General features: G+C 39.4%; 1 protein-coding gene across 3 annotated transcripts in view; it reads left to right on the top strand.

Annotated features, from left to right (window-relative positions):
* LOC111157437 (synaptopodin 2) overlaps positions 1 to 25,818 on the top strand; it is a 171,550-nt gene extending 145,732 nt beyond the window's left edge. For 2 of the 3 annotated variants that reach the window (XM_022518844.1, XM_022518852.1), the window contains one exon: positions 25,076 to 25,818. In XM_022518844.1, coding sequence (XP_022374552.1) covers positions 25,076 to 25,618 — 543 coding nt within the window. In that variant the 3' untranslated portion in view covers positions 25,619 to 25,818. The remainder of the gene's footprint in view (positions 1 to 25,075) is intronic. The other variant, XM_022518836.1, reaches the window with a different exon arrangement.
* The last annotated feature ends 806 nt before the right edge of the window (positions 25,819 to 26,624 follow it).

Here is a 26,624-nt window from a genome sequence, read left to right as displayed (position 1 = left end):
AGGGTTTCCGACTGCAGGGGCTGATTGTGAAGCACAAGGAACCCCGCGTGTGTGGAGGCTGTAGGGTGAGAACACACAATTACTAGCATCGTTTCTGAGTGACCTCACAGATGGTTTTCCTTGTGTTTGTTTTGCTTTCCGCCTACTGTTTCCCCCACTGTTCCTTGCAATTCAATTCTCGCAGCTTCACTTTGTGATTTTTGTGTGATGGACCAGGAGGATTCAGGCAAGGTTACCTTGTAAATTTGGATTGGTCACACACCATGCCGTCATCCAGCTGGCGATGAAGTTAAAAATGTTACTGACAGTAAACCTGAAGACCTTTCTCATATCTATTTTAAGTCCAAGTCTGACCAACCATGGAAAATATTCAACAGGAATTAATGTAGAGAGAACCGCAGAGCATTTTTGACAGCTCGGAGAAGAACCATCTACTTAGCACAGGAGACACATTTAGAGACCTCTTATAAAAACTTGCCTACTTTGAGGGTACATGGTACCACTTTCACCCTCTGAAAATGTCTGTATTCCTGTTCTTTTAATGCCGTCACTGTCAACCTGCTATATTTTTCACTATCCTATTAAAATATCACTTCCTTCTTTATCTGTTTAACGTACATATTTTTAAAAGTAATCTTACCCTGTAGGACTGTTCTGACCCAAGTCATTTCTCTGATATTTCTCTTCTGTTGCTCCAAAAACCTCTGAATTTCCTTTTGTGAGCATATTCATTTGTCTGTACATTGTAAAACTCTAAGGCAGAACACACAAAAGGAATTAGGTCAGCTACAGGACAATGGGGCTGTCTCTTTTGCTTTTTTTTTTTTTTTTTCTGGAAAATCTTCCATTGCCTTTGGTAGTAGTTTACTTAGAGGTTACAACCACAGGATGCAGCTCAGTCCCTCATTTGCCTTTTTTGGAAATCAATTAGGAAGATTAATACAGGGTAAAGGAAAAAGCAATCTATCCATTATATAACACTATTGTTTGTATTACTTGTTCCCTACAAAGGAAGTCTGTCAAAAGCTGTGCATTTTGCATTCTTTTCTAATAGGACAACCAAAAAAGGCTTCTTAAGGTGAAGCAGGAAAGGAGATCATTTTTGTAACTTTGCATTCTTGACATAGCATTTAAAGAATGGTATGAAGTAGAGGAAAGATAATGGAACACAGGGTAGTTAATTTGAGATCACCAGTTCAAATGTAGCTTGGGCTGGTAATGACCCACAAGTATTCCCAGTTGTCCAGTGGTTTGTGGTATGTAGGAATGAGAAGTGTTTTCAGTCCATTTCCTGTAGGACAGGTGGCAATCTTAGCAGAGCCACTATTTGGAGTCGATGACTAAACACACCACTAGCATAACTGGGAGTGTCATAGGGTTCCCAAAAAGCTTCTCAGAAACATGCTAGGCATGCAATCAAAGCATCCACCAACCTCGACTGGGAGTGGAAGCATAGGTCTCATCTCGAACCATATGGATGGTCCTGTGTTATGCAGGACGGGTGGGTGCCCTCCCAAACTGTGTCTGTGACAGAGCGTCACCACACCATGAGGATGGGGGAGTGGGAGGGAAAAGGACCCAGCCAGCACCCTGGAGGAAGAGGGATTCCCTTTGCCTCTTCTCCTCAACCAGACAGCCTCCTGAGAACTTGCATGCAGAATAAGCTGTATGTAGCACCTTTCAGGTTGGAGTTATAGGAATGACATCAGTGTGGCGGGTGGGAGCCTTGGGAACTCGTGACCTCAGCTCCCTGCCCACGAGACCCCCCTTTGCAATCTGGGTGTTGTTGTCTTTGTTGTGGTAGCAGATGTTGGACTGGTTGGTTGTGGGGTATGAGGAGGCAGGTTTTGTTTTGTTTTTAGCACCTTGCCTTTTCTCTTGTCCTTTGTTAGCTTAGTTACTGGGCAGAGCACCTATGAAGTCTAGTTGTCATCGTCAACACCGTAGCACTGATCATTTACTGAGCACCTGTGTTCGGTGCCTTATGTACCTTATCCCAAGGAATCCACCGCATGGTTTACAGGCACTGAGATATAAAATAAAATGTAGTCACAGTCACTGACTTGCTGCAGGATCTCATGCAGTTTTTTCCCCCACGAGTTTCCCCTTAACAAGGTCTCAAACCTCTCTTCCTGGACCGTTGTGCCGGGAGGAGTATGCACAACCCTAGATATTCTAGGAAGAGAGGCCTATGTGAATCTAAACACAGCATGAGCCTCTCGGTCTCATCAGAGAATAGACTGAATCACATAACTGGTGAGACGGGGAATCTGAGCATGGCCACTTCCACCTTAAAACCTTTACGATTTTGTTGCTAATGTTTCGATAATAAACACGTTCTGTTTTGAGAGAGGAAGAATCACACTGTTTCTGCATTTTGACTGCTCATTGGTAGCATAAAGCATAAGTTTTTAGGAATATGTCTTATAAGACACATTTGGGTTGTCATTGTGGAGCACGTAAAAGTTTGTACTTCAAAATCTATCCAGCACGACTGTTAATGATAACACATATCTCATTTAATCTGCACACGAACTAGCTCATTTAACTACAGGAAAACTGATCCGAGTTACGCATAGTTCTTTCAAGCAAGCCTGGGTTCTTCAGTTCTTCCAGATTACACCGACCCCTTTCGAGAAGAGGGCTTCTTCACAGGGCTACTGAGTATTTTCACGCAGCCTAAATTCTAGCCTGGCAGCGAGAGTCACATCTGAGATGTCAAAAACAAATGATCTGCATTAAAAGGGTGTGGACTTGCAAAAGTGGGACCATTGTCCTGTTTACAGCTACTAGGTTAGAGAACTTTGAAGGTCATTGTGCTGCTGACAGGCATATCCAATACTGGCACTCCGTGGCAGTTCCAGCCTCTTAAGAGCCCAGGAAGACACAGGGCTGTTAGTGTCTGAGTGTGGAGTTAATCTTTCAGACAAAAGCCCTTGCTGTGTATCATTTTATCCACTTACAAAGTGGAGAAGAGTCAAGGACCCGTATTCTAAGGGTGAGTTCCTGAAATCCACTGCTGTTTTATGAGTCACAACCGGCCTGGCAGGAAGGGTATTTGAAGTCATGGTTATCAAAAAGAAGTGATTGTTTTCTGAAAAGCTAAATGCTTAAAATGCTTCCAGAGGGAAACAGTGGGTAGCGAGCATGCTCACTCCCTCCTAAAATCACAGTTGTTGAGTTTGTTTTAAAGATTGCTAAGAGTTCATGAGAAAGATATATAAAGTCTAAGAACCAACATTATATTCCCAGACACACTGACCCTTACTGGTCTCATGTCCCCTTATTGCTGGACTCTGGGGGACACAAAGCTCAAGTAACACTTCAGTGCTACTAAGTTCGTCAACAAGTATTCTGGGAAAAAGCAGAATTGAATTCTTCTCTAGACTTCCCACCAGCTCTGGCCAAAGGCCATAAAGCAAACTTGCAAATTCCCACAGGACCCAAACATCAGGCAAAATCACTGCAAGAGGCCAATCTGTTTCTTCTTTACGGTTAAAAAGAAAAAAAAAAAGTACAAATATTATAGTCTATCCTATGGAGCAACGGGCCAATAAAAATCAGTTTCTGGAAGAGCCCCCAAAGCAGACTTATTCTTTCCTTAACATTATCAGGTACAGCCAGTTTATTAAATTTTCAAAAAATTAATATGTTTCTATGGTATGTATATCTGTACACTAGATTACCTCTTGGCACTTGGAAATCACAGAGCTTACTACTCAGAGGCAACTGAATGAAGAAAAAATTTAACTTGAAAATACCAAATCCTATCAGACATTTCTCAGACTCCTGATTTTATATAAGTTTGCTAGCTAATACAGTATATTTCAAGTATAAAAAAGTTAGGCTTATTTTGGGGTCTTATGGTTTAAATCATTTTTTGTTATTAATACATAGAATTTCTTTTACCCCATTACCCCATTCTTGGCATGTTTATCTAAATTATGTGTGTTTTATGACTGCTGAAATATACATTCAGGGTCCCTAATAAAAATAGATCCAAGGACCCACTTTTCAGCCTGTCTTCCTTCCTCTACTTGATAACACTAATAATACTCAAAATAATGACATTCATATGTGCCATGGATTAATCCTGCTTTCACAGCCTCCACTTCTTGAGCTCCTTGATAACTGTTAATGATTCCTTCATGGAAAACAAGAAGCAAAAAAACAAAGGATTGCAACTAACTCTGAGTGGAAAAGTAGTGCACGATCTAGGAATAAACAAAATTTTTCTTCTTGGAAGTAAATATCGAACACCTAAGTGTTTTGTTATTTAGAAGACATTTTAGAAGTCAGGGAATCTTTGATATCTTTACCTGATGCAATAATCTGTTTTCAAGACAACACAAAGACCTCGACTCAAGTATTATGATCCAATGCAGGATTACATGGATGGGGATGGAAGCTGGGCAGCCACTCAAACAACCTCGTGAGGCCTGAGGAAAAAGCGGGTGTGGGGGGCGGGGGTGGCATTCATGTATTATGTTTCTACTACGTGCCAAGAACTGTGTTAAACGCTTCCCATAAGTTACACAAATAGCTAAACATTAACTGAGCACAAATTTTGGGCCCTGAATTGTGGCAAGTATCTTTCATAGATTACCTCTTTTCTTTTATTGAGATATAATCCACATGTAACATTATATTAGTTTCAGGTGTACAAAATAAGGATTTGGTATTTGTTATTTATTATGAAATGATCACCACAATAAGCGTAGTTAACATCCATCACCACACAGTTACAAATTGTTTTCTTATGAGAATTTTTAAGATCTACTCTCTTAGCAACTTTCATATATACAATATAGCATTATTAACTATAGTCACCATACTGTACATTATATTCTCCAGACTTACACTCTTTATCGTAAAACCGGGAGTTTGTACCTTTTGACTATCTTCACTCATTTCAGCCACACCTCCCTCCGTTCCCATAGGCGATCACCACAGATTATATCTTTTAATCAATAGTCCTTATGGAATAGATAGTATCATTATCCCCAGTTAATAGATTATAGCTGGGATTCAGAGGCACAAAGAGGCTAAATAACTTGCCCAAGGTAACACAGTGTTAATTAGTGGACTCTGGATTCAATGTGGGCTTGCACTCCTAACTGATTATACTGTGAATTCATTTACTCCTCCGTATGACGCTGAAAAGAAGGTATTATCCCCAATTTATAGGCGAGGTGTCTGAACTTCAGAGAGGCTAAACCACTTGTCGGACAGTCATTAAGCTTATGAGTTGCAGGCTAGGTTTGAAACTAGATCTTTGTCTGACATCCCAGCCTGAACCCTGTCTTCCACACTGCATGGTTTCCACAGTCTTATTAGACCCCCGAATACTACTTCCTGAGACCCATTAATTGTGTGTTGTCCAAACTATTTAGCGAGAACCTACTCTGTATAGACTTTATAGGTGACTTTGACCACGTTGATGACATTAGAAAATCAGATGCTTTGATAGTATGTTGGAAGTGAAAGCCAGTCTTTGAGAAAGAAGCATCTGTCTTATAAGTTAAAAAGGCGAATTTGACAGTGATTTTGTACTAGTTACCCAAATTCTCTTATTTTCTTATTTCAGGATGAATAGGTGATATTTATGGGCAGAGATTAGGGAGGAATGTCACTTAAAAAAAAAATAAAGCAAAATCGGAATCTCTACATAAAAGGAAGTGTTCTCCTGGGCTTCATGCCATTCTGACTACACGTGATTGAGGAAACGTTCTTGTTAAATAGTGAAATGGTGCCCAGCTTGGCTTATTACTAAATCCATAATTTAAGACATTTCAACCAGAATAATTCTAAACAGAATAATAATGAGAGAGTCACAGGCTTTCAGTGTTTCAAATCTAAAAAATAGTTGTCACTGGAATCTTAGAATTCCATGAAGTGTCTCCTGGATATGCACAAGGCAGCAGAACTTTCTAGCCACAGTGTCCTCAATGGAGGATTTCTCAACAGTTATTGCTGTCAAAGACTTCCCAACAAGGACATTTTTATACCTTATGTTTTTCCAGTAGTTTTTTTTTTTCTTTTCTTCAGCAATGTCTCATTGTTATTTTGTAAACATCTCCTGAGGAACTGGTTTAATGGATTCTAAACAGGGATTTGAACATTCCCATCACTAACTTCAGGGAGAGAAGATATGAGCTTCTAGGTTCATTGTAAACCGCCCCCCCCCATTATATTTGCAGACCTCCACTGGTCTGCAATTTTATTTTTAAAATCATAGAGCCACTAATAAGGTGACTTATAATCATGAGGGCTTACTATATGCTAGACGCATACCTAACAAACATTGACTTTCAGTCATCACAAAATGACTATAAAGTAGATATTATGATCATCCCATTTTACAAATGAGAAATGGAGGTGAAGAAAAGTTAAGGAACTTTTCTAAGGAGGTGAGGATAAGGCTCAAGACCTGATAGTCAAACACCAGAGCCATTCGCTATCCACAAGGCTACATTACCTCTCTTGATCACAAGACAAAGGTCACAGTTGAAAGAACTTGTCCACCAGAGTGATAAGCTTTACCGGTCGCAGAAATACCTCAAAAGTTACTTTAAATCATCTAAATCAAAGTAAGAAATATTAAAAGGACTTAAAGTTTGGTAGCCCCAAATGATACATACTTGTAAGCAGGTACAAGGCAAAAAGAAACGCTGTAGTTTTCTGTTGGCCTATTTGCTTATAACTCAATACATGGAAGGAGGGAGCCTAACATTTTGCTAGTTACCATTGACCAGAATTTGCACTAGACCAAACTCCTCAAACACCCACTTCCAGCCAACTAGCGTCATATATTACTACTAGGGCTGTCTTAATTTACACCAGGTAAATTAAGGAAAAAAAGAAGAGCGATGAAGAAAAATTTCTCAAATTTTAAGAACAATATGAAGAAAAATACTCCTCCCCCCCACTTCTAAATTTAAAAGTCATGATTTGGATAAGGGGAGGCAAAAAGTAACAATTTCTTAAATGAAACTCATCTATGATTAGGTGAGAACCTGCACCTGAACCCCAAGTGTACAGAGGCACATTTTGCAATGGGCAAATGTGGACCTGGGCTGAGGGGTCTACAACTGCCTCCAGGCCCACCTCTGGCTTGTAGAGAGGCTCTAGGCAGATGCTTCTACCTTTTCAAGCCTCAGTGTCCCTCCCTGTGACATGAGGACAATGCTGGGTGCATCTCACAGCTTGTGCAGGTTAGAGAAGTCCATGGTGTTAGGTGTATAGAACAGTGCCTGACACATAGCAAGCATTCGACAGGTGTTACCTGCTAGTATTATTGCAAAGGTCACTTAACAAACCATAGCTACTATTTCAAAAACTTCCAAGGAGGAAAACGCACACACAACTATTAGACAAGTTCTTTTGTTTTTTCTGTGAATGTGCATCCCAGTTTTAGGGATTAAAACACAACTAAAATAGAAAAAGCAGAAACAATGTCTGTATAAATCTACTGACACAAGCAATCTCTTCTGAAGAGGCTTGTACTGAGAAGTCATTGTTTCTTCTGTTTTCTTCTTACTGAAACTTTATGTCTATGTGCCTCTCTCTTCAGCCTGTTAGACAATTTCTTTCTTCTTTTTCTTTGTCTACTGTCCTAGCATAACGGTATACAAAATGAGACCAGGATTCAAAGAGATGGTACAATATTTAAAACAAAAAACAAACAAACAAAAAACTCCTTAACATCAGCTTTGAGACTCCACTATAAAGGGACTGTGTTCAATTCAAAGTATCAATGTTAGTAAAACAAGTGTGGGGCCCTTAGCAATATACAGAGAATTCTTATGGGGGTATGCTTGTAAATTAAATATAGTCTCAAATTTGGGTGGTTGGTCTCCTGAGGAAGGTTCTGGTAGGATAGTTGAAGTTTAAATAGGCCTATCCCACAGAAAATAGAACAGCTGGCCACCTGATTGCCTAGGCCACCCCAATTCAGACTGCAACAGTTGGGGCTCTGACAGAACCTGGCTGACCCCAGACGGAGCTGCAGACAGCTGTTCTTACCCCTCCTTCCCAACACTGTCCCAGGACAAAGGGTCAGCAACCTGGCCTTTTTAGAGTAATTGATCCCCTTGCCTGAGAAGCATAAGCGGTTTCCAAAAACAGGGTGAACCCTCTCTCCGAACAGAGCAAACTCCCAGTTCACAGAGCAAGGGATGAAAAACAATTCTCAGAATTTGAGTGCCTGGTGTAGGGAGGAACCTAGAATTCCAGCTGCCTTTCAAACCCAGGGAATTTTTGTGGGTTTCCTGGTGTGCCTCTAGAATCTTACTGAGTCAGAAGCAGAAGTTGGGACTAATCTTGAAGAGAAAAAAAAAAAAAAAAACCTGAGAGGCTGAAAATTTTATCTGAGTTCCAATCGCTTTTGCTTTAAATACATTTAAATTGATTTAGTTCTGTTCTCCTTTTGTACCATTTAATTACTTTTTTTTTTTTTTTGGAAAATATAAAAACCAACTAGATCTTTTTCTTGAATGGCATACCCCTTAGTTTTGTTTTCTCCTGACATGTCTCAGATTGGTAAAGAAATATTCACAAAACCGTCCCCTAGAGCTCAAGATCACCAAAGAATAAGCTGGACTAATATAAATAAAGTGCTAAGTGTCATACCAATCCTTCCGTTGTTAGGGTTCCCCCCCCCCTTTATATCACACTCAGGAGTTAATTGGGGTCTGGTCCACTGACTACTTGTTAATGCTTATCAGATGGTGCCAATTATCATTCTTCATATAAACCAAAATAAACTAACTAGATCTTGAATTCTCCATTATGAAACAGCCAGCGAAATGTTACAACTCAGGGTGGGTGCTATTATTGAAATAAAAAGCAAAGCAAAATAGATCATTAGAATTTTTTATTTTAATTTTGCACTTAAGTTTACCAATTAACAAGATTTCCTTTACGTAGAGCACTTTAGTTTTAGCCAACCATTGTCTTCGGAGGGTTCTAACACACCGTCTTCCAACTTTTGTTCACAGAGGGAAATTAAGACCTTCCCCCCACCCCCACTCTTGGACCCACCGTGGAAATTTTGACTTAGTAGGTCTGGTTGGGGCCCAGGGATTTGTTCTTGTAACATACACTCCAGGTGATTCTGATGCTAATGGTTGTGCACCACACTTTGTAAAACGCTTTTCTAACACACAAAACACTTAGGTCAACCTTATTCTTTAAAACCCATAAATAGTTTTCCAGTTTGTCCAGTCAGGCCCAGCCAGACTTGTAAACTGCACCTGTTTTCCACCGTTTGGAGGCCTTGTGTGCGGTGATCGGCGGGGGTGCGCGGATCTTGCGGGCATGATCTCAGAGGTCCGCCAGGGGGCAGCAAACCCTCTTTCCGCTCCAAAAGGGCTTCGCAGGCAGCCTCTCTCAAACTTGGGAATAATTTGCTCGGAACATTCTTTTTCTTTATTTTTTAAAATAGGAGAATAAAGAGGGCCTTCAGATGTGATTTTGTTGGGCCTCCTGCTTCTAAGCAAGGCCGAGGAAGTGAATGATACAATTTTATCATCTAAAAAGGGACCATACAAATTTCCTTGACCGTTTTTTCTTATCTCTGGGGAAAGAGATTGTATGACTTCCCTTGGCTGTAGGGCAATAGAGTCTGTTATCTCTGATCAAAAATGTTCTTACTAATAACTAACTTAAATCTCTCTGGCAGTAATCAAAACATTTTTATTTTGGGATCTAGGCTAAAGGAGAATTTTGGAGCACTTTGAGTGCTAATTAGCCTCTTAAAGGGAAAACAAATATGACTAAAATTTTCAGATCTAAAAAACACCCAAATTCATGTACTTTAAGGATCACTGGGGGAGATCCCCGTGTTTGTATTGTGCCTTTCCATTATGATGATCGCATGGTGTGATAGATTGACAAACTGCAATCAGTCAGGGGCTGTTTAAATACTAGGAGAATGTACAGAACAAAGGGACAGGTAGACCCACTGAGTAGCAGCTTTGATCCCAACAAGACCATTGTTTTCAGATCTTTGACGCACTAAAGTTTATTTCTAAAACAAAAAGGATGGTGATGTCTGGAAGTTTCGTAATATGAGATGAATGTTTGTACTTTTACCAGTGGGAGGAGAAGAGACCAACAAGAGATAGGAGAGTTAGATATTTGAGGAACTATTGTGAATGAGGGAGTAAATGTATCTATTGATGAAAAAGAAAGGTTAGGAGTAATCAACAGAAGTTACAAAACAGTAAGTTTCAGTTTAACATAAAACTTCAAAATCTTGTGGGGAAGAGATGGAGAAGGAATTAACATATATGTTGGACACACAAAAGGTGTTAAGAACTTTAATACATGTATTTAGTTCTCATAACAACCTTATTTGGTGGAAAACTATCATTTTTTTAATTGATAAGAAACTGGAGCTCAGAGAGGTTAAGAAAAGTGCCCAAAGTCACACAGCTAGTCCTAAGGTGGGAGACCTGCCAACTGAGTTTATCTGTTTTCATAGCCTGTGCTTTTTCCCACTATAATGCCTATCAGGTGTGTTGTAAAAGGAACTCCTGCACCTACTTGAAACCTGATTACAGATCTCGAATCCCATCCACCTCTGAGATTTTATAATTTGCTATATATGTGTCTTCTAAAAAAATTTTGGGTTTTTATGTTTTGTATTTTGGTGTAGCTCAATACGTTTTAAAAAGCAAGGTCGGATTAATACCTGACAAGACAAAATTTGTTTGTTCCTTACCCCTTCAATTCCAGGATATTTGTAGAAAACACATCTTAAAATTAAATAATCATTTTTTCTAATAAGAAAAAAACAGAGCTTGGGGGAGAATTTTTCTTTCTTTTCTTCAAGCCATGAGTAGAATGATTTCCTTCAGTTATAGTGTCTGTAAGTATGATTATAATTCCTTTTGACTATTCTTGAAACACACACAGATACTCCTTGAGAAGGGGGAGCACTGTGAAGCTCAGAGGAAACTCTAGGCCTCGGGGAGCCACGAGGTGGGTGAGAAACAGCTGGCAATGCTATAAAGTAGAATTTCCAGTTCCCTTTCCTTGTCATTTCACCTGCATCACGAGATCTCCACACTTCGCTGTCAAAACACCCGTGTTCCATTGTACAGAATTATATCAGATGTACCATGCATTCATACAGAAAGCAATCTTCTATAAGAAAGAACCATTCGGTATTTATCTTCTTTGCTTTCACTATCCAACCTCTGTTTTGTTGTCCTTCTGCTTTGTTTTTTAAACTTCTGTAATAGTCTACATAGCACGGTCAACCATGGTCAAAGTGAAAATCCTATCTTATGAATGATGCATAAATTTTAATTATCAGTGTATTGTTGGGGATGACTGCATTGTCAGACTTCATCTGGTCTCATGTAGACTTCAAATTTTTGCAAAAAGAAAAAAAAAAGTACCGATCTAGAGTGAACTTCATTTAGCAACTAGTTATAGCATCAAAGTTGCATTTCGCCTGAGAATACCTGACCCATGGTGATAAATTGTAAGCCATTGTCCACCCCCCACTCCCCACCCCATCCCCACCTCCTTCAGGCCCTTTAAATGAAAGAATTTGGAGATAACTTTCCTCCCAGCTAAAACACACACAAAAGCTCTAGCCTAGGTCACAGCCTTGTGTGATTCCAAATGGTCAGTGATTGCTGGTCTATGATTTAAAGTTTGGAAAAGAAATTAACTGCCTTAGACTTAACAATTTCAAAACAGGCAAAGTTAAGGACAAGGATGCGACTGAAAAGTCTGCACATCACTAACAGAAAGTGTCTCATCATGTGTAAGAACTAGATCAGAACAAAGAGAGGAAATTTTTGATGGGTGTAACTTAGGAATCTTTTTACAAAGAGATAAGCTCTAGACATTTCTTTTTCTATCCCTTCCCCAGAGTTTTTCATTTTTTGTTTTTTAGTGGATAGTTGCTTAAGAACTTCAGGCATACATATTAACAGAAGGATCCCTACTCTCCATCTCAAATGCCTATTTATAAGGATCTAGACATTTTAGTACCTCCAGAAGAATTTATCTTTTATCTTAGGCTAAGACTATACATCCAATGTGGCTTAGAGGGTTGAAGTGTTTGTAGCTAATTCACGGGGCTTTGTTAACTCACCTGTGTATCTGCATGAATCAATATTGAGAAAGGAAAAAGTCGTTTGGCAATTGATAGTTAAAACTTCCTAACATTATATCAATATGAAGGTGAACTTGGGAAACAGGAGTAGTCAGGGGGATGATAAGGAACGAGATCCTTTGAATAAATGTGTGGCCCACATAGCAAAATTTGCTATAGTGTTAATATCCAATATCATGTCTAAGAAATGAGATATTGGAGTTTTTTGAGAACATTAAGAAAGCTATAGCAATAGGAAAAGCTGTAATAATAGCTAACAAGAGGGGAAAATTAAAGCATACTAATGCCTCCTGAGACACCTCCTTGAACCATTAATTGGATTACAGATATACCTGTGGTTAGTATTTTCAAATGAAGTAAATGCTTCCCATTTTGAAGATATGTTCCTGAGACACTACTGATAAAAACTTGTTTCCACATTCTCCATTTGTATTTGAAAAGTACACCATCAGGACTATCACCCTATACTCTGCTTTAATCTATATTTCCCCCTGAGGGGCCTTTTTATCTATTTCAGAAAAACAATCATTCCTTTGAAAACCCTAATTACTTTATGGCATCCTCATGTCTATAAAATGAAATGACATACATGGAATTACTACATAAATCCCTCAGACAAGAAAGATATCATGAAATAAAAATTACCACTTGCACCAGAGAGATGTGGTAAGGCAGTTAAACAAAATTTTTCCTATTCTGTGCTTAAGAAGATACGTTGTTGGTTACTTCCCGGATGAAGAGTTATATTTTTTTATTCCTGATTTTAAACATCACTCTGGGGCCATGATTTTGACGAAGGAAACATAAATATGATTTGGCAGTAAATCTTAAATTTCCCAGGAACAGTAGGTTAAACATTTTCCCCAGGGACCAGGAAATGAATCAAAGGATCTATTTCACAAGCTTAGAAAACGTAATGGACAGAAACACAGTTACAAAGACCTAATAAGTCATTTTTCTCATACTGTGTTTTCCACATCCTTGTGAAATAATATTGTCACATGTTTAGTTGTTGATGTGTCTTTGTCATTACCATTAACCAGCTTTGGTTTGTCAGCTTTTTAATGTAATTAGGAGTTGTAATAGAAGAATGACTTAAAAACATCCCGGGGAGAAATTCAGAGAATGTTTTCATGTAAAAGGCCCAATCAAGGTTGTTGCATGCTATGCACACATTTCTTAAGAATTCTTTTTCTTAACCTCATATCTGATAAAATTTTCCTCTGGGAAAATCAAAGCCATTCTACTTGGGAAGTGAGTTTGCTTTAAGGGATATGAGCTCTATGTCAAATAGCAGGCACATAATCTGTAAAATATATTTAAAAAACACCTCTCTTTGCTCCACTTTTTCCCTAGGTATAAGTGTACATTCGTGGTGACTTTTCTTTTTTGTGAATGAGGGAGGAAGGAGATGGTTACCCGGATTTGTTTTAGGAAAAGTATCGAGGATATAATGGACAGCTAAAGCTATATTCAGATAGTGAAATACATTTTAAGTAGGCTTTACCGTGTAGGTAATAATTTTATACTAGTAATGATGAGTCCCCTTTCTTAAGTACTTACTACATACCAGACACTGACAGTTTTCTTTACAAAATCTTCCAAAAGTTCAACAATTCATTTATTTCATATAGTATCATCAACCTTTGTTTATTGTGAAAGTTTCTTTGTTTTCTCTATAGAAACTGATGAAATTGGAACTTTTGATATGTTATTCATTTTTTTTCTATCATGGGAATCCATATGACTTTTACTGCTTAAATCTTCGGAGACGAGAGAAATTTCTCTTCAGAAAATATTTTGAAATGTGTTTAAAATTTTGTTTTTACGTTCAAGCCAATTAATGTAGATTTTTATAAAAATGTATTTTAGGGGGCGCCTGGGTGGCTCAGTGGGTTAAAGCCTCTGCCTTCAGCTCAGGTCATGATCCCAGGGTCCTGGGATGGAGCCCCACATCAGTCTCTCTGCTCAGCAGGGAGCCTGCTTCCTCCTCTCTCCCTGCCTGCCTCTCTGACTACTTGTAATCTTTGTCTATCAAATAAATAAAATTTTTTAAAAAAATGTATTTTAAGCCTTTCCCCAAGAAATACAAAAAATTAAAATGCCAATTCCAGCTTTTTAAATAAAACACGGTATATATATTTTTTAGGATTTTTATTTATTTGACGGAGAGAGAGATCACAAGTAGACAGAGGGTCAGGCAGAGAAAGAGGGGGGAGCAGGCTCCCTGCTGAGCAAAGAGCCCTATGTGGGGCTTGATCCCAGGACCCTGGGATCATGACCTGAGCTAAAGGCACCACCAAGCCACTGAGCCACCCAAGCACCCCTAAAATACAGTATATAATAGGAGTATTTTCATAGGCTATAGTTTTTAGAGTGGCATACCTTTTTGAGGATAAAGGGAGGTGAGAAGGTAAAACATTACTGTGTCGTTAATCTCTCTTCACTAATAGATTCAGTGCCTTAAAATGATTTAGATACAATTTTATTACCTGTGACTTTAATTTTTAACTTTCCCTATACAGACACATACCAGCTGCTCGACCTAGTGTAAATTACCTCATTTTTATGCTTCAGTTTCCTGATTTGCAAGATTGGGATTATAGGGTTGTTGAGAGGATTCAGTGAGTTAATAGAAAAACTTGCTTAGCACTGTGATTAGTACACAGTAAAAATTCTATACATTTTCGGTCTTGCTATCTTTGCTATCTAAGGTGAAAAGGGACCGCGGAAGTATATACAGATTCCTCGTAACGTCAGGCTTCATGATCTTACATTGAATGTGGTTACTTTTGTTCTTTTATAACAGAGGGTTAAGAAAGATTAAGAAATCTGCAGTCTCCCCTTCCCCCCACCGCGGAGCTAGCAGAGAGGTGAGGTCAGTGCGTGTTTCTGGCCAGTTCTGCTGCCTGGGTTCTGACGTTCTGACGGGTGAGAAGCAGCGCTGCGGTATCTGAGGCCTGCGGTGCTAATGCCACTTCAAAGGCAAGGCTCCCTCCTATTTTTATCCTGGGTCGGCAGCCTGCCCATGCAGTTGCCTCTTGAACAAAAGGTTCTGCCAGGTCTCTGACACCTTCTAAGACCTCACAGTCTCTTCTCCCCAAAACAAGAATAATCGCCACTTGTTTTGCCGTGGGGCGTTTGATTTCTAAACGAAATCTCTCCTCTACCCCCTGCTCCTGAAACGGTAGCCGGCATTGTTACCATTTGACGAGCAATGAAAATACGGCTGGAGAGGTGGACGCACACGGGTCACCAGAGGCAAAGGCAGGACTCCCCGGGTCAGTGTGACATCCCAGTTATTCTTTCCAGCATATCACGCTCGCTTCCATTGTCATTTATAACCCTTAGCCTTTCTCGCGAAGGAATTTCCTTCAAACATAAGATAAGCTTTTTTTTTCTTTTTTAAGATTTTATTTATTTATTTGACAGACAGAGATCACAAGTAGGCAGAGAGGCAGGCAGAGAGAGAGGAGGAAGCAGGGTCTCCGCTGAGCAGAGAGCCCAATGCCGGGCTCGATTCCAGGACCCTGGGATCACGACCTGGGCAGAAGGCAGAGGCTTTAACCCACTGAGCCACCCAGGCGCCCCCAAACATAAGATAAGCTTTTAAAACGTGCATTGTTCTAGAACCCAAATTTAATCTAAAAGTTAATCTAAAGTGAATACAGATTAGAATAGCAGGGGCAAAGCCCAGATGAGAAGCACTAGCTACAAGATGGTATCTCTTTTTCTGATGCCCAAGTATGTTTATTTCATGTATCCAAGCAATGTATGGTTACTTGGCTACTTCCCTAGTCAACAGTAGGACTGATTCGTTCTGACTCCCCGCACTATTCTTGATGAGCAGCCCAGTGCTGCAGATTGCTGTCTGAAGAGACGGACACCCTCCTCCATTTTGTTAGGAGAGTGTTACCACAGGATTTCTGAAAACTCTGCAGATGAGAAAAACTTAAGATTCACTTTAGGAAGGCACATCTCAGAAAATAGGAGATAGCTATTTTATTAAGAGACTAGGACAAAATGACCTTAAAATTCTCCTTATTCCTTGATGTCAAGCTTGACTGTATGTGATTCACCTCAGAGGAACATTTATCCTGCATTTAAGGATCTCTAGATATAAGTGTTCTGCATCTCCATGGAGAATTATCTTTCCTGTTAACCTGCTTCCCTATCAGGAAAATTAATCCAAGACTCAAGAAAATGGGAGTGCACCTAAGAGATAAATTAGTAGAAAAGGCCATTTCCTACACCTGATTGCAGTCTCATGATAAATGGTAAATCAGCTTTCAGCTTTCCCTTCTGCAATTTTTTTTTTTAAAGATTTATTTATTTTAGGGGCGCCTGAGTGGCTCAGTGGGTTGGGCCGCTGCCTTCGGCTCAGGTCATGATCCCAGGTCCTGGGTTCAAGCCCCACATCGGGCTTTCTGCTCGGCAGGGAGCCTGCTTCCTCCTCTCTCTCTGCCTGCCTCTCTGCTTACTTGTGATTTCTCTCTGTCAAATAAACAAATAAAATCTTTAAAAATATATATATATTTATTTATTTTAGAGAGAGAGAGAGAGAGAGAGCACAGTGGGGAGGGGCAGAGGGAGAGGGAGAAAGAGTCCCAAGCAGACTCCACACTAAGCGTGGAGTCCGACATGGGGCTCAATCTCAGGACCCTGAGATCAGACCTGAGCCGAAAGCAAGACTCAGACTCTTAATGGACTATGCCACCCAGGCACCCCTTCCTTCTGCAAATCTAACTAATCCTAATGTCCATTATCTTTTTTTTTTTAATAATTTTTTAATAAACATATAATGTATTATTAGCACCAGCAGTACAGGTCCATTATCTTTTTCTTCTGAGGTCTTATTTTTTTTTTTTCCACTCTTGGAAATATATTTTAGGTTCTCTTTAGGATTCATGCATAAGTCTAGGACTTTTCTCATTTGGGGATTCAGAACAGCTTGAAGCCCTCACACTTGCACTGCCCTAAAAATGCAAATGATTTTACTTGCACATTAAAATCTTCTACGGGCTTAGAAAAGTTGACTTGTATGTAAATATTGATTCATCCTCTTTATTTTGACAAACATGGGTTGGTGTGCAGATTGGTGTGTGTATAGTGAGGGCGGTGGGATGAGTCTCTTTGTGTGAGTCCCTCACTACATGTAAGTGTTGTGAGAAGAGCTACCTACATCTTGAGGCATGATGAAAAATTTTAGTTTCCAAGTTTCCTGGTTATAGCAGTCTGATATAGGAATTATTCATTCAGCTAACAAATATTTCCTAATTATTCATTCAGCCAACAAATATTTACTAAGCATCTACTTGCCAGGAACTGTTTTTCATCTAGAGATGTCTTAATGAAAAAAACAGAATGAAACAATAACTCTTACTCTTACATGGAGCTAAATTCTAGTGGGAAGAAGCACATGAACAAAGTAAATAAAACATTTATTATGTTAAATAGACATAAGCTTAAAGGGAGATATAAAACAAAGAATGGGTAATTTCGACAGAGAAAGAGAGAGATACAGATAGATAGATAGACAATAGTCAGATAGTGATCATATGATATTTGAGTAAGGCATGAAGGAAAAGAAACAGGAGTCATGCTGATATCTGGAGTACTGTGTTCCAGGCAGAAGGATCAGCAAGTGTAAAGGTCCTGAGGCATGAGTATGTCTGATGTGTTCAAAAATAGCAGAGGCTGGTGTGGCTAGATCCAAGTGAGAGGGAAAGAGCAGAAGGCGATGAAATCAGAGACTAAGGTGGGCAAGCAGATTTTACAGGGCCTCGAGGGTCAATGAAAGGCCATTGATTTTTCTTTTTTGAAATGAGAAGCCAAGAGAGGATTTTAAACAGAGAACTAAGTGACATAATCTGACTTAGGTTTTAACAGGGTAATTTTGGCTACCATTTGAGAGTAGACTAGAGCAGTAAGGGTGGGACCAGGAAAATCAATTAGGAGACCGTAACAATAATCCTGGCAAGATTATGCTGCTTTACCTTAGGATGGCAGCAGTGGAGGCATGGGAAATGGTGGCAGACTGGGTATATTTTAAAGTCAGTGTTGACAGATCAGGTGGCGTGCGAGGGACAGGGAAGAGTCAACAATGACTTTCAAGATTCTGACCTGAACAGATGGGAAGCTGGAGAATGCCTGGCGTTTTTTCTCCATTCATGTGCCTCTTCATAGCCCTCTGCTTTTTAGAAATTCTTATGAATGACTTCAAAGGCAAATGAAATGTCCTTTATTTCTGTTTGTCTCTGTTGGAATCTGCTTATGACAAAATATATATTTGTGTTGAATATTTACTGATCATGTGTTTAAGAGAGAAAGTTGTTGAAGGAGTCGAAATAACATTTGAAGGAGTTGAAATAACATTGGAACCAACATTTGTTGAGGACACTTCCACTACTATGGCACGTTTAAGCAGGGACTGAGTTAAGAGAATGTTTTCGGCTTTCCAGGTTTATGGTATGAAATAGTTTGAACTTCAGAATATAGCCTATTAAACTTCTTTGGCTTCTAGGGCTATTTGCATTGCTTTGGAATTCACTTCATTGTCCTACGTAAACCTCAGACTACACTTCCTTTTTAAATGTCAAGTGTTTCCGGCCAGTTAAATTGATTCCACAGAAGTTTAGCAAGGAAGCTAACTAAGCTGCTTCATTAACTGTTTTCTGTGGATAAGTCAGCATTGAACTGACATGACAGGTTGGTTAAGGTAAGCTGGGAAAGGCCCTCAGCTCCTCTGAGCTTTTCAGGTGACTTGAGAACAAAGCCCCATGTGTGTCTCACCTTCACAGAAAGGGAGCGAGCACATCTAAATGTGAGGTATGCCCTAGAACCTGCCATTGACTCTTTCTTGTGACAAATGGCAAGATGGCAGTAGTAATTAATCCTAACTTAGTCAAAATTTAAATGATTCTTTCCAAAATTTCTAAGATCTCATTTCATTTAGTTTGCTTGGATTTGAATCTTAAAAAAAAAAAAAACAAACAAACAACAGAAGACATTTTCACAAAGCGATTTCATGGCCAAGTATAGTCTACTACTTGACTGAGAACTCTGGTGTAAAACTGTGTGAGACCAGCTTCCGCACTCCAGCACTTACTAGATTTCTGCCCTTAGGGAAGGAAGTTATTTATTTATTTATTTATTTATTTATTTATTGCTACTTGCCCCCTTTAAGTCTCACTCTCCTTGTCTTTGTCCTTGAAAATAGGGACAGTAATAGGGCCTGCTTCATGGGATTATATGAAATACTCTATGTGAGGCAATTAGTAGCCACCTCTTGGCACAAGGTATGAGCTGGTAGTGTTGGCTATTATTAAAGGCAGAGGTAGGAAAATGTTTATGTTTAGCCTTCGGTGGGAATATCTAACACGAGGTGATTCGTGAGTTCGGGGGAATCGTTGCAACCTTTGCTGTAGGCATTATATTGGACTGGCTAAAAAGTAGCATGTACTTTCTTGCACTGAACACTTAAAGGACTCACCATCCTAAATACACACAGACCAAATGTTCTACATGCATATGGACTGTGCCATCTGCCAGATGACAAGTTCCCTCCGTCAATTTGAATGACGTCTTCATTGGTATGCTTTCAGTGTCTGTGTTTATGGATACACATCTACTCAGGAAGATTAGGATGGTGTGTCTGCATTAACCTTACCTAACAAACTGAGACAGAAGGATGCAGACTTGAGAGAATGACCACCGTAGATGTTATTTCTCCCTTGTTTGAAAATGAGGAATAGGAATAGGATGGTGAAGGTGTTCAAAGAGGGTGGAAGCAACTAGGAATATGTGAAGAAAAGACATATAGAAGTGGAAGCAGGTATATTTTATGTTACTAGGACCACTGGGGCAAAAGTTAGGGAGGCAAAAGTGGGTTCAATGTAAGGAGGGCATTCTCAACAGTTAAAGCCTAAGGATTGACCAAGATGCCCTGAAAACATGTGAGCCCCCTTCTCTAGAGCAAGGCCTGAGTGAAGTATGAGGTTTCAACTCCTAACACTATTTGAATTTCTTGAAATTAATCCTTAGAAAAGTTTTTTCATTTTATTTTTAGCCTATATTTCAATGTGAAAAGAATAAAGAGAGTAAGGCTTAGTATACTACTGAAAATGGTAATGTTACATGACAGGGTATAAAAGCAAAAGTTCCCCCAAGGCCCTCAAATATCAGAGATGTTGCCCACTAAAGTCTGATTTCAGATGAAACTACAGACTCTACAAAGAACTCAGCAGGAGCCACTCCCGCCGGAACCCTCCAGTCAGGTCTAGGTTATTAAAAGGGATCAGAGAATGGCAAGGAGAGAAGATTTCTTGAGGAAGAATTTGGATGCCATAGATCTTGGGGTGTGGATTTGGAGTAGGGGGAGATCCTACCCCCTCATCCCCACCCGTGTGAGAGAAGAGTTTCAAAGTAGCTTCTTAGAGGGGCACCTGGGTAGCTCAGTTGGTTCAGTACCTGACTCTTAATATTGGCTCAGGTCATAATCTCAGAGTCATGCAATCGAACCCCACATCAGGCTCTGTGCTAGGTGTGGAGTCCGTTTAAGATTCTCCGTTTAAGATTCTCTCTCTCCTTCTGCCCCTCCCCCTGCTCACACTTTTTCTGTCTCAAAAAAAAAAAAAAATTTTTTTTTTTTAAAGTAGCTTCTTAGAGAGCTTGTTATGAGATGTCTGCGTGAGAATGGATAGGAAGGCAGAGTAGATTGGGGTCTGACACTCTCCCAAGAAATCTGGAAGGTGAGACATGGGCTCACAAATTGTTTTGGCAAAACACTAGGAAATCTGCTGCTGTCATCCCAAAGGCAAATGATGAGTGTTCTGCGTGGTCCCCAGCAGGCCAGGAGCAAAGGAGAGCTGGATGGGGTTGTCTTGAGGTCTCTTCAAATGGACCCTCTTGTAGCTTCAACTTCCTTGGGGGTAAAGAATGAGTCACAAGTAACCTGTTAGAATAGGGATGACTTGGCATGAGTTGAGGGCTACAAGCAAAATGTCCCCGGTGATAGGAATCTCCAAAGATCCTGTGAAAAGTTCTCTTGTCTGGGCCTACCTGGCTCTGAGAGTGAAAAGCCAGAATATGATGTTACCAAATCAAGTAAAAATTCCCCTCTGCTCTTTGTCTCTTCTCCATTCTTGTTCTCTAAGTCCAGGGAGCGTGAAGTCCCAGTTAGCAAGTTGAGGGAAGAGAGGAAAGAGAGCAAGAAGAAGCCAACTACAGTGCCTTCCCTGAAGGAAGAGGATCTTCCTGAAACAGGCCCCAGGGAGAAGAGATTTAATTCTTGTTACTGCAAGGGATAGAATATTCTATTTTGAAATGAACTAGGTTGGGTAACTTAAAGTGACCACAGGACTATTCCTAAAAGAAAGCAGAGTACCACAGGACCTGCTATGTTTTCATCTAGTGACGGTGGAAAAAACTTCTTTCATTAAAAAAATGAAAGGTTTTCAGGAGACAAAAAGAAAGAAGCAATTTGATGACACATCATATGTATTGCTAATTTAACATATGGGTTACAGTTAAGTGCTCATATATCAGAAATTTAAATTCTTTAGATAATAATACAACCCACGGTGGAAAACAGCAACCAAGGATCCAACCCATGTCATGCTAGGATTCTACCATCAGACATTCAAACTCCAAAATAGAAGAAACACCTCTGTTATTTTCAGGTCCCTTTGGTCATTTCTGGCTCGGGGTATATCACGTGGCTTCCTTTCGCTGGCCAAGCAGAGAACAGCATGAGCCTTGGGACAGAGACTGACAGAGGGAAATAGCACCAAAGAACAAGATGCGAAAATTGCTTTGGGGAAATACGTTAAAATTAGAGGTTTGGGTGCAGGGAGGGACCAGAGGCCTGAAATATTTTGGGCACAAACAGTAACAACAATGTACCTAGAGAACTATTTATTTATACCACATTTGCATCTCTTGTCTCTGACAGTTTGTACATTTATGTTCTATTGTTAGCACTTAAAGGAATATGAAGGCTTGTTTGGTGGACTGAGGAATCTGTAGGAGAGCAATAGTCATTTTGTTCACTGAGGTAATTGCTCTCTTCCTTCACAGCCAGTACTGCTACTATATTTGGCATATTTGTATTCTATGGGAGATTTTTTTTAAACTTTGATGCTATTTAAAATTTTTCCTCAAAACAATTTTTTTCCCTCAGAGAGACTTATTCTTTCAATATTATACTTCATAATTTTTTTTGCTCACATATTCAACTGATTAACATTTATGGCTTAGCTGAAAAAAATCTCTGATCTCTTCATTATTAGAATATCATTCAGCAATACTTTTGAGCTAATTTCTGTTAAGTTTCCATTCTTCTGAAGATTTTTAAGTGAAGAAGGGGAGAGGAAAAAATGGAAAATAAAATTTTCACTTTCATCTAGTGTTTTGGACGCCCTACCACTGAAGCGTATGCATTCACATTGCACTTAATTCTTCCAAATAAATTCATAATTATTTCTTTTCCCAGTCGCTAGCCAGTGATGTTAATCATCTGTATGTGTATTTAAGATCACTTCCCATGTTTCTGTAGAGGCCTAGATCCCTTTATTAACATCTCTTCAAGTCTTTGATTTTTTTTTTTAAGATTTTATTTATTTATTTGACAGACGGAGATCACAAGTAGGCAGAGAGGCAGGCAGAGAGAGAGGAGGAAGCAGGCTCCCTGCTGAGCAGAGAGCCCGATGCAGGGCTCGATCCCAGGACCCTGGGATCATGACCTGACATCAGTCTTGGTGATGATTCTTTGTATCTGCCCACAAAAGCAAAGTAAACAAAAGCAAAAAGAAACAGGTGGAACTTACTGTGGTGAACAATTCAGTACAATTTTTTATTTTATTTATTTATTTTTATTATTTTTTAAAGATTTTATTTGTTTGACAGACAGAGATCACAAGTAGGCAGAGAGGCAGGCAGAGAGAGAGGAGGAAGCAGGCTCCCTGCTGAGCAGAGAGCCCGATGCAGGGCTCGATCCCAGGACCCTGGGATCATGACCTGAGCCGAAGGCAGAGGCTTTAACCCACTGAGCCACCCAGGCGCCCCAAGTCTTTGATGTTTTAAAGACCTGACTGAAACAGCCCTCTGAGGTGCTAGATCTGATCAAAGACCACATAAGGCAAGTATCATGGGAATTGGAAAACTGCCCAAGGACTCTATAGACCAATACGTCCTCTCTCCTCCGTTAGTAAGGACTAAAGTAAAACATGGATATATACTATGGGAGACAAGAGCTGAGTATTTCTTTATCTTATTGAATGTTAATACTTCTCACAATTTGGAAAGTTCCCTATTGATCCTGTCAAGATAGGTAGAGTCTCTAAAGTGACCTTCCATGACTGACTAACTTACCACTGCAGAGCTAACAGCAGTACTGTGTTACATGTTTCTTGAGGGCAAGGACTTCATATAAATCATTTTTGTATGTCTAGACTCTGATGAGTGTGCCTGGGAAGTAGCAGGTGTTCAATAAAATTTTTGTTAAATGAATGAAACCAGCACATAAATAACGTGAAATAGAAATCAAGTCCGAAACGGTAACTAAAATTAGGCTTTTCTCCCCTCCCTGATTATATAGACCAGAGAACTTATTATTAGATCTAGGTTAGGATAAAGAGATTAATGAAAACAAGATTTGTTAGGACTCAACCGGTATTACTGAAATTGTAATGATAACAAAGAAAGAGGCAAGATTCAGTATATTGACCTAATTCTTGATATGCAAGCCAAGAATGAACCACCTATCCTCTTTGTGTGTTTAATGGAAAACAAAAAACCAAAACAAAACATTTGAACCTAAGATAGCTTGTCAAATCCAGGTGTGGGTATTCACTTTAAACTTAAGGACTTGCTCAAGAAAGAAAAGCTGTTGGAACCGTTTATAAAATTTGGGTGCATTTTTAAGCATGGCAATGCTTTTTGTTCCAGAGACACACAATGTTATAATACTTTCAAAGTTGACTTATTTCCCCTAGGTGTACATTTGCTACTTTTTGCCAGAAGTTTGTCTAAGAGAGTTTCATGTTGATGGTAATGTGTGAGGACGTGATGTAGATAACTAGTCTTCTGGGTTCCTAGAAATAAGAAGGGGCAAAGGAGAGAGAGAATACTAGAGCTTTCAATAAATTATGTTTCTGCATACTGACAAACCAAACAGTTCATGTACACGGGGGAGGATTGCAAGGACACAAAATCTCAAAAAAGTAAGGAATGTAATACACATAAAAAGAAGCAAATCTCAAATGAAACAAAGGGCAGGAGTATTTATCTGAGACATGGGCAATATCCTCTGCTTAGGAATTGAAGAGCCACATGATCTGCAGTGATTATAAATAGATTTTGAAAAGAAAAAGTCCGCTCACTCCATCAGATCAGCAAAATTAAATACATCTAAGTAGCTCTTGGATTTTTTATTATTTTTTTATTTTTGATTTTTTGCTATATTCAGTGGACCTAAATAAGATAACACGTTGGAAGTCACTTGGGAAAAGTAAAAAGCCCAGTAGCTCATGGTCTGTTTCTGGGGTAGTCGATGTTTTGTTTATTTTGTATCACAAAAACAGGACCTGAATGAGCGTGGGCTGTAGATATGGATATGAATATGTGGAGGGCAGATAAGTGAGGGTGGCTCCTAGTGATAACAGAGTCCTAGCAGCGGTAGTTGTGCCCAAGAGAGATGGTAGTGATTGGAACTATGGGTTCAGAGAGGGAGAGCAATAAGAGAGTCCTAAGTGAGGAGCAAGTCCCAGGCCAGAGCTAATAATACAGCAGATAGAGGCAGCCTGTCTTGGCTTTAGCACTAAGTATTTTGGGGGTTTCATTTTTACAGTGCTCAGTAATGTTGCCAAGATTACTTTGGAATAACAGTCAATCAGCACAACAAAAATGAATGAGATGTACTAACATTTTCATTGTTTCTAGCAGATTGGACACTCCCTTTCTCTTCCTGGAAGACCAGTCCTACCCACTATCTCCACAACATCTCCTTGGGTATTCCAGCCTGCTTATAACTACTCTAGCAAACCAAGTGAGGAGCTAGAGAAGGCAAACAAGAGACTAACTCCTTGGGAAGCAGCAACGAAGCCTCCTCTGGGTCTAGTGGATGATGCGTTTAAACCCAGAAACATCCAGGAATCCATTGTGGCAAATGTGGTCTCAGCAGCTAGGAGGAAGGTGCTTCCAGGGTGCTCAGAGGATTGGAATGAGAGACTGTCCTATGTTCCTCAGGCCCAGAAGGCTAATGTGAGCTCATTTGCAAGGCAAGAGTATAATGTTGCATCTTTACCTAGTAATAATGTGTCTACCAACTCCCAGTATGGTTCACAGTTGCCATATGCATATTATAGGCAGCCTTCCAGAAATGATTCTGAAATAATGTCCATGGAAACTAGGTCCGATTACTGTCTTTCAACAGCTGATTACAACTACAACCCACACCCAAGGGGATGGAGACGCCAAACATGAATGTTAGAAAAACTGATCATGTGCCGTCTACAATAGTCATTATTAAAATGTTCCTTTGTAGGGCATTTCACTTTTCCAGTAGATTTTGATTCACTTTTGGTCTTGGCTTGTTCTCAGAAGTCATTTATTTGAGTGTGTGTGTGTGTGTGTGTGTGTGCGTGCACACGTGAGGGATCTCTTTCTTATCTGCTCATGATAGAGAATTTCTTTGAGGAAAAAATTCATTTTCTGCATTGATGTGTTGGCACTTATATCTAATTCATAATCTTAATTCCATTTATTCCATTAATATGAGGTAGTCTGGGCAACTAAACACTGCTCATTTAAAGTGAAATTAAGAATTTTCTTCTAAGTGTCTTACCAGGAAGGTATTAAAGAAATATGATGTGCTAATTGTCATTAGCAATAACAGCAAGGAATAGAACATGGGAGAAGTTTTCCATGAAAGCATGCCATTGAATGATAATTATATAAAAAAGGATTTCCTTGGTGTTATTTTAAGCATTTCTCTGAAACATTATCAAAAATCCAATGAAATTCAGTTTTTTAGAATTGAAAATACAGGTGTTCTCAGAAAGAAAGAAATATTCGGCAGAAAGATAATTATACAATTCAGAAGGACTTTTGAGGCAAATTGTGTAATATGTGGGGAATAGAAAGATTTAGGTATAGAATATATTTTTAATCTATTTAAAGCCAGCAGCCTGAAACAGGAATAGATTATGGGTTCAGGTATTCTCATTTGTCAAATGCGAAGATCAGATTATTTAATCTCTTATATCCTCAACAGCTCTGATATTCTGAGATTCTCTCATTGGTAGAATGACCTTTGGTGCATTATTCATTTTTGTTGCTCATCATATAAACGCAGGATTAATTTAGGAGTGGGTTAGGTCATCAGTGTCACTACAATATAATTAAAGGTCCAAAAGGAATTGTTGGGAGACAGGTTTTGTGCTATGTGTTACATGAAGGGAGGGTTGATGTGGAGAAAAATAAAACTGTT

The sequence above is a fragment of the Enhydra lutris genome, unplaced genomic scaffold (genome assembly GCF_002288905.1).
Source record: "Enhydra lutris kenyoni isolate GAN:26980312 unplaced genomic scaffold, ASM228890v2 scaffoldscaffold3, whole genome shotgun sequence".
NCBI classification, from domain to species: Eukaryota; Metazoa; Chordata; class Mammalia; order Carnivora; family Mustelidae; genus Enhydra; species Enhydra lutris.
The sequence above is the reverse complement of the archived record's forward strand: the minus strand, read 5'-3'. Positions and strand labels throughout refer to the sequence as shown.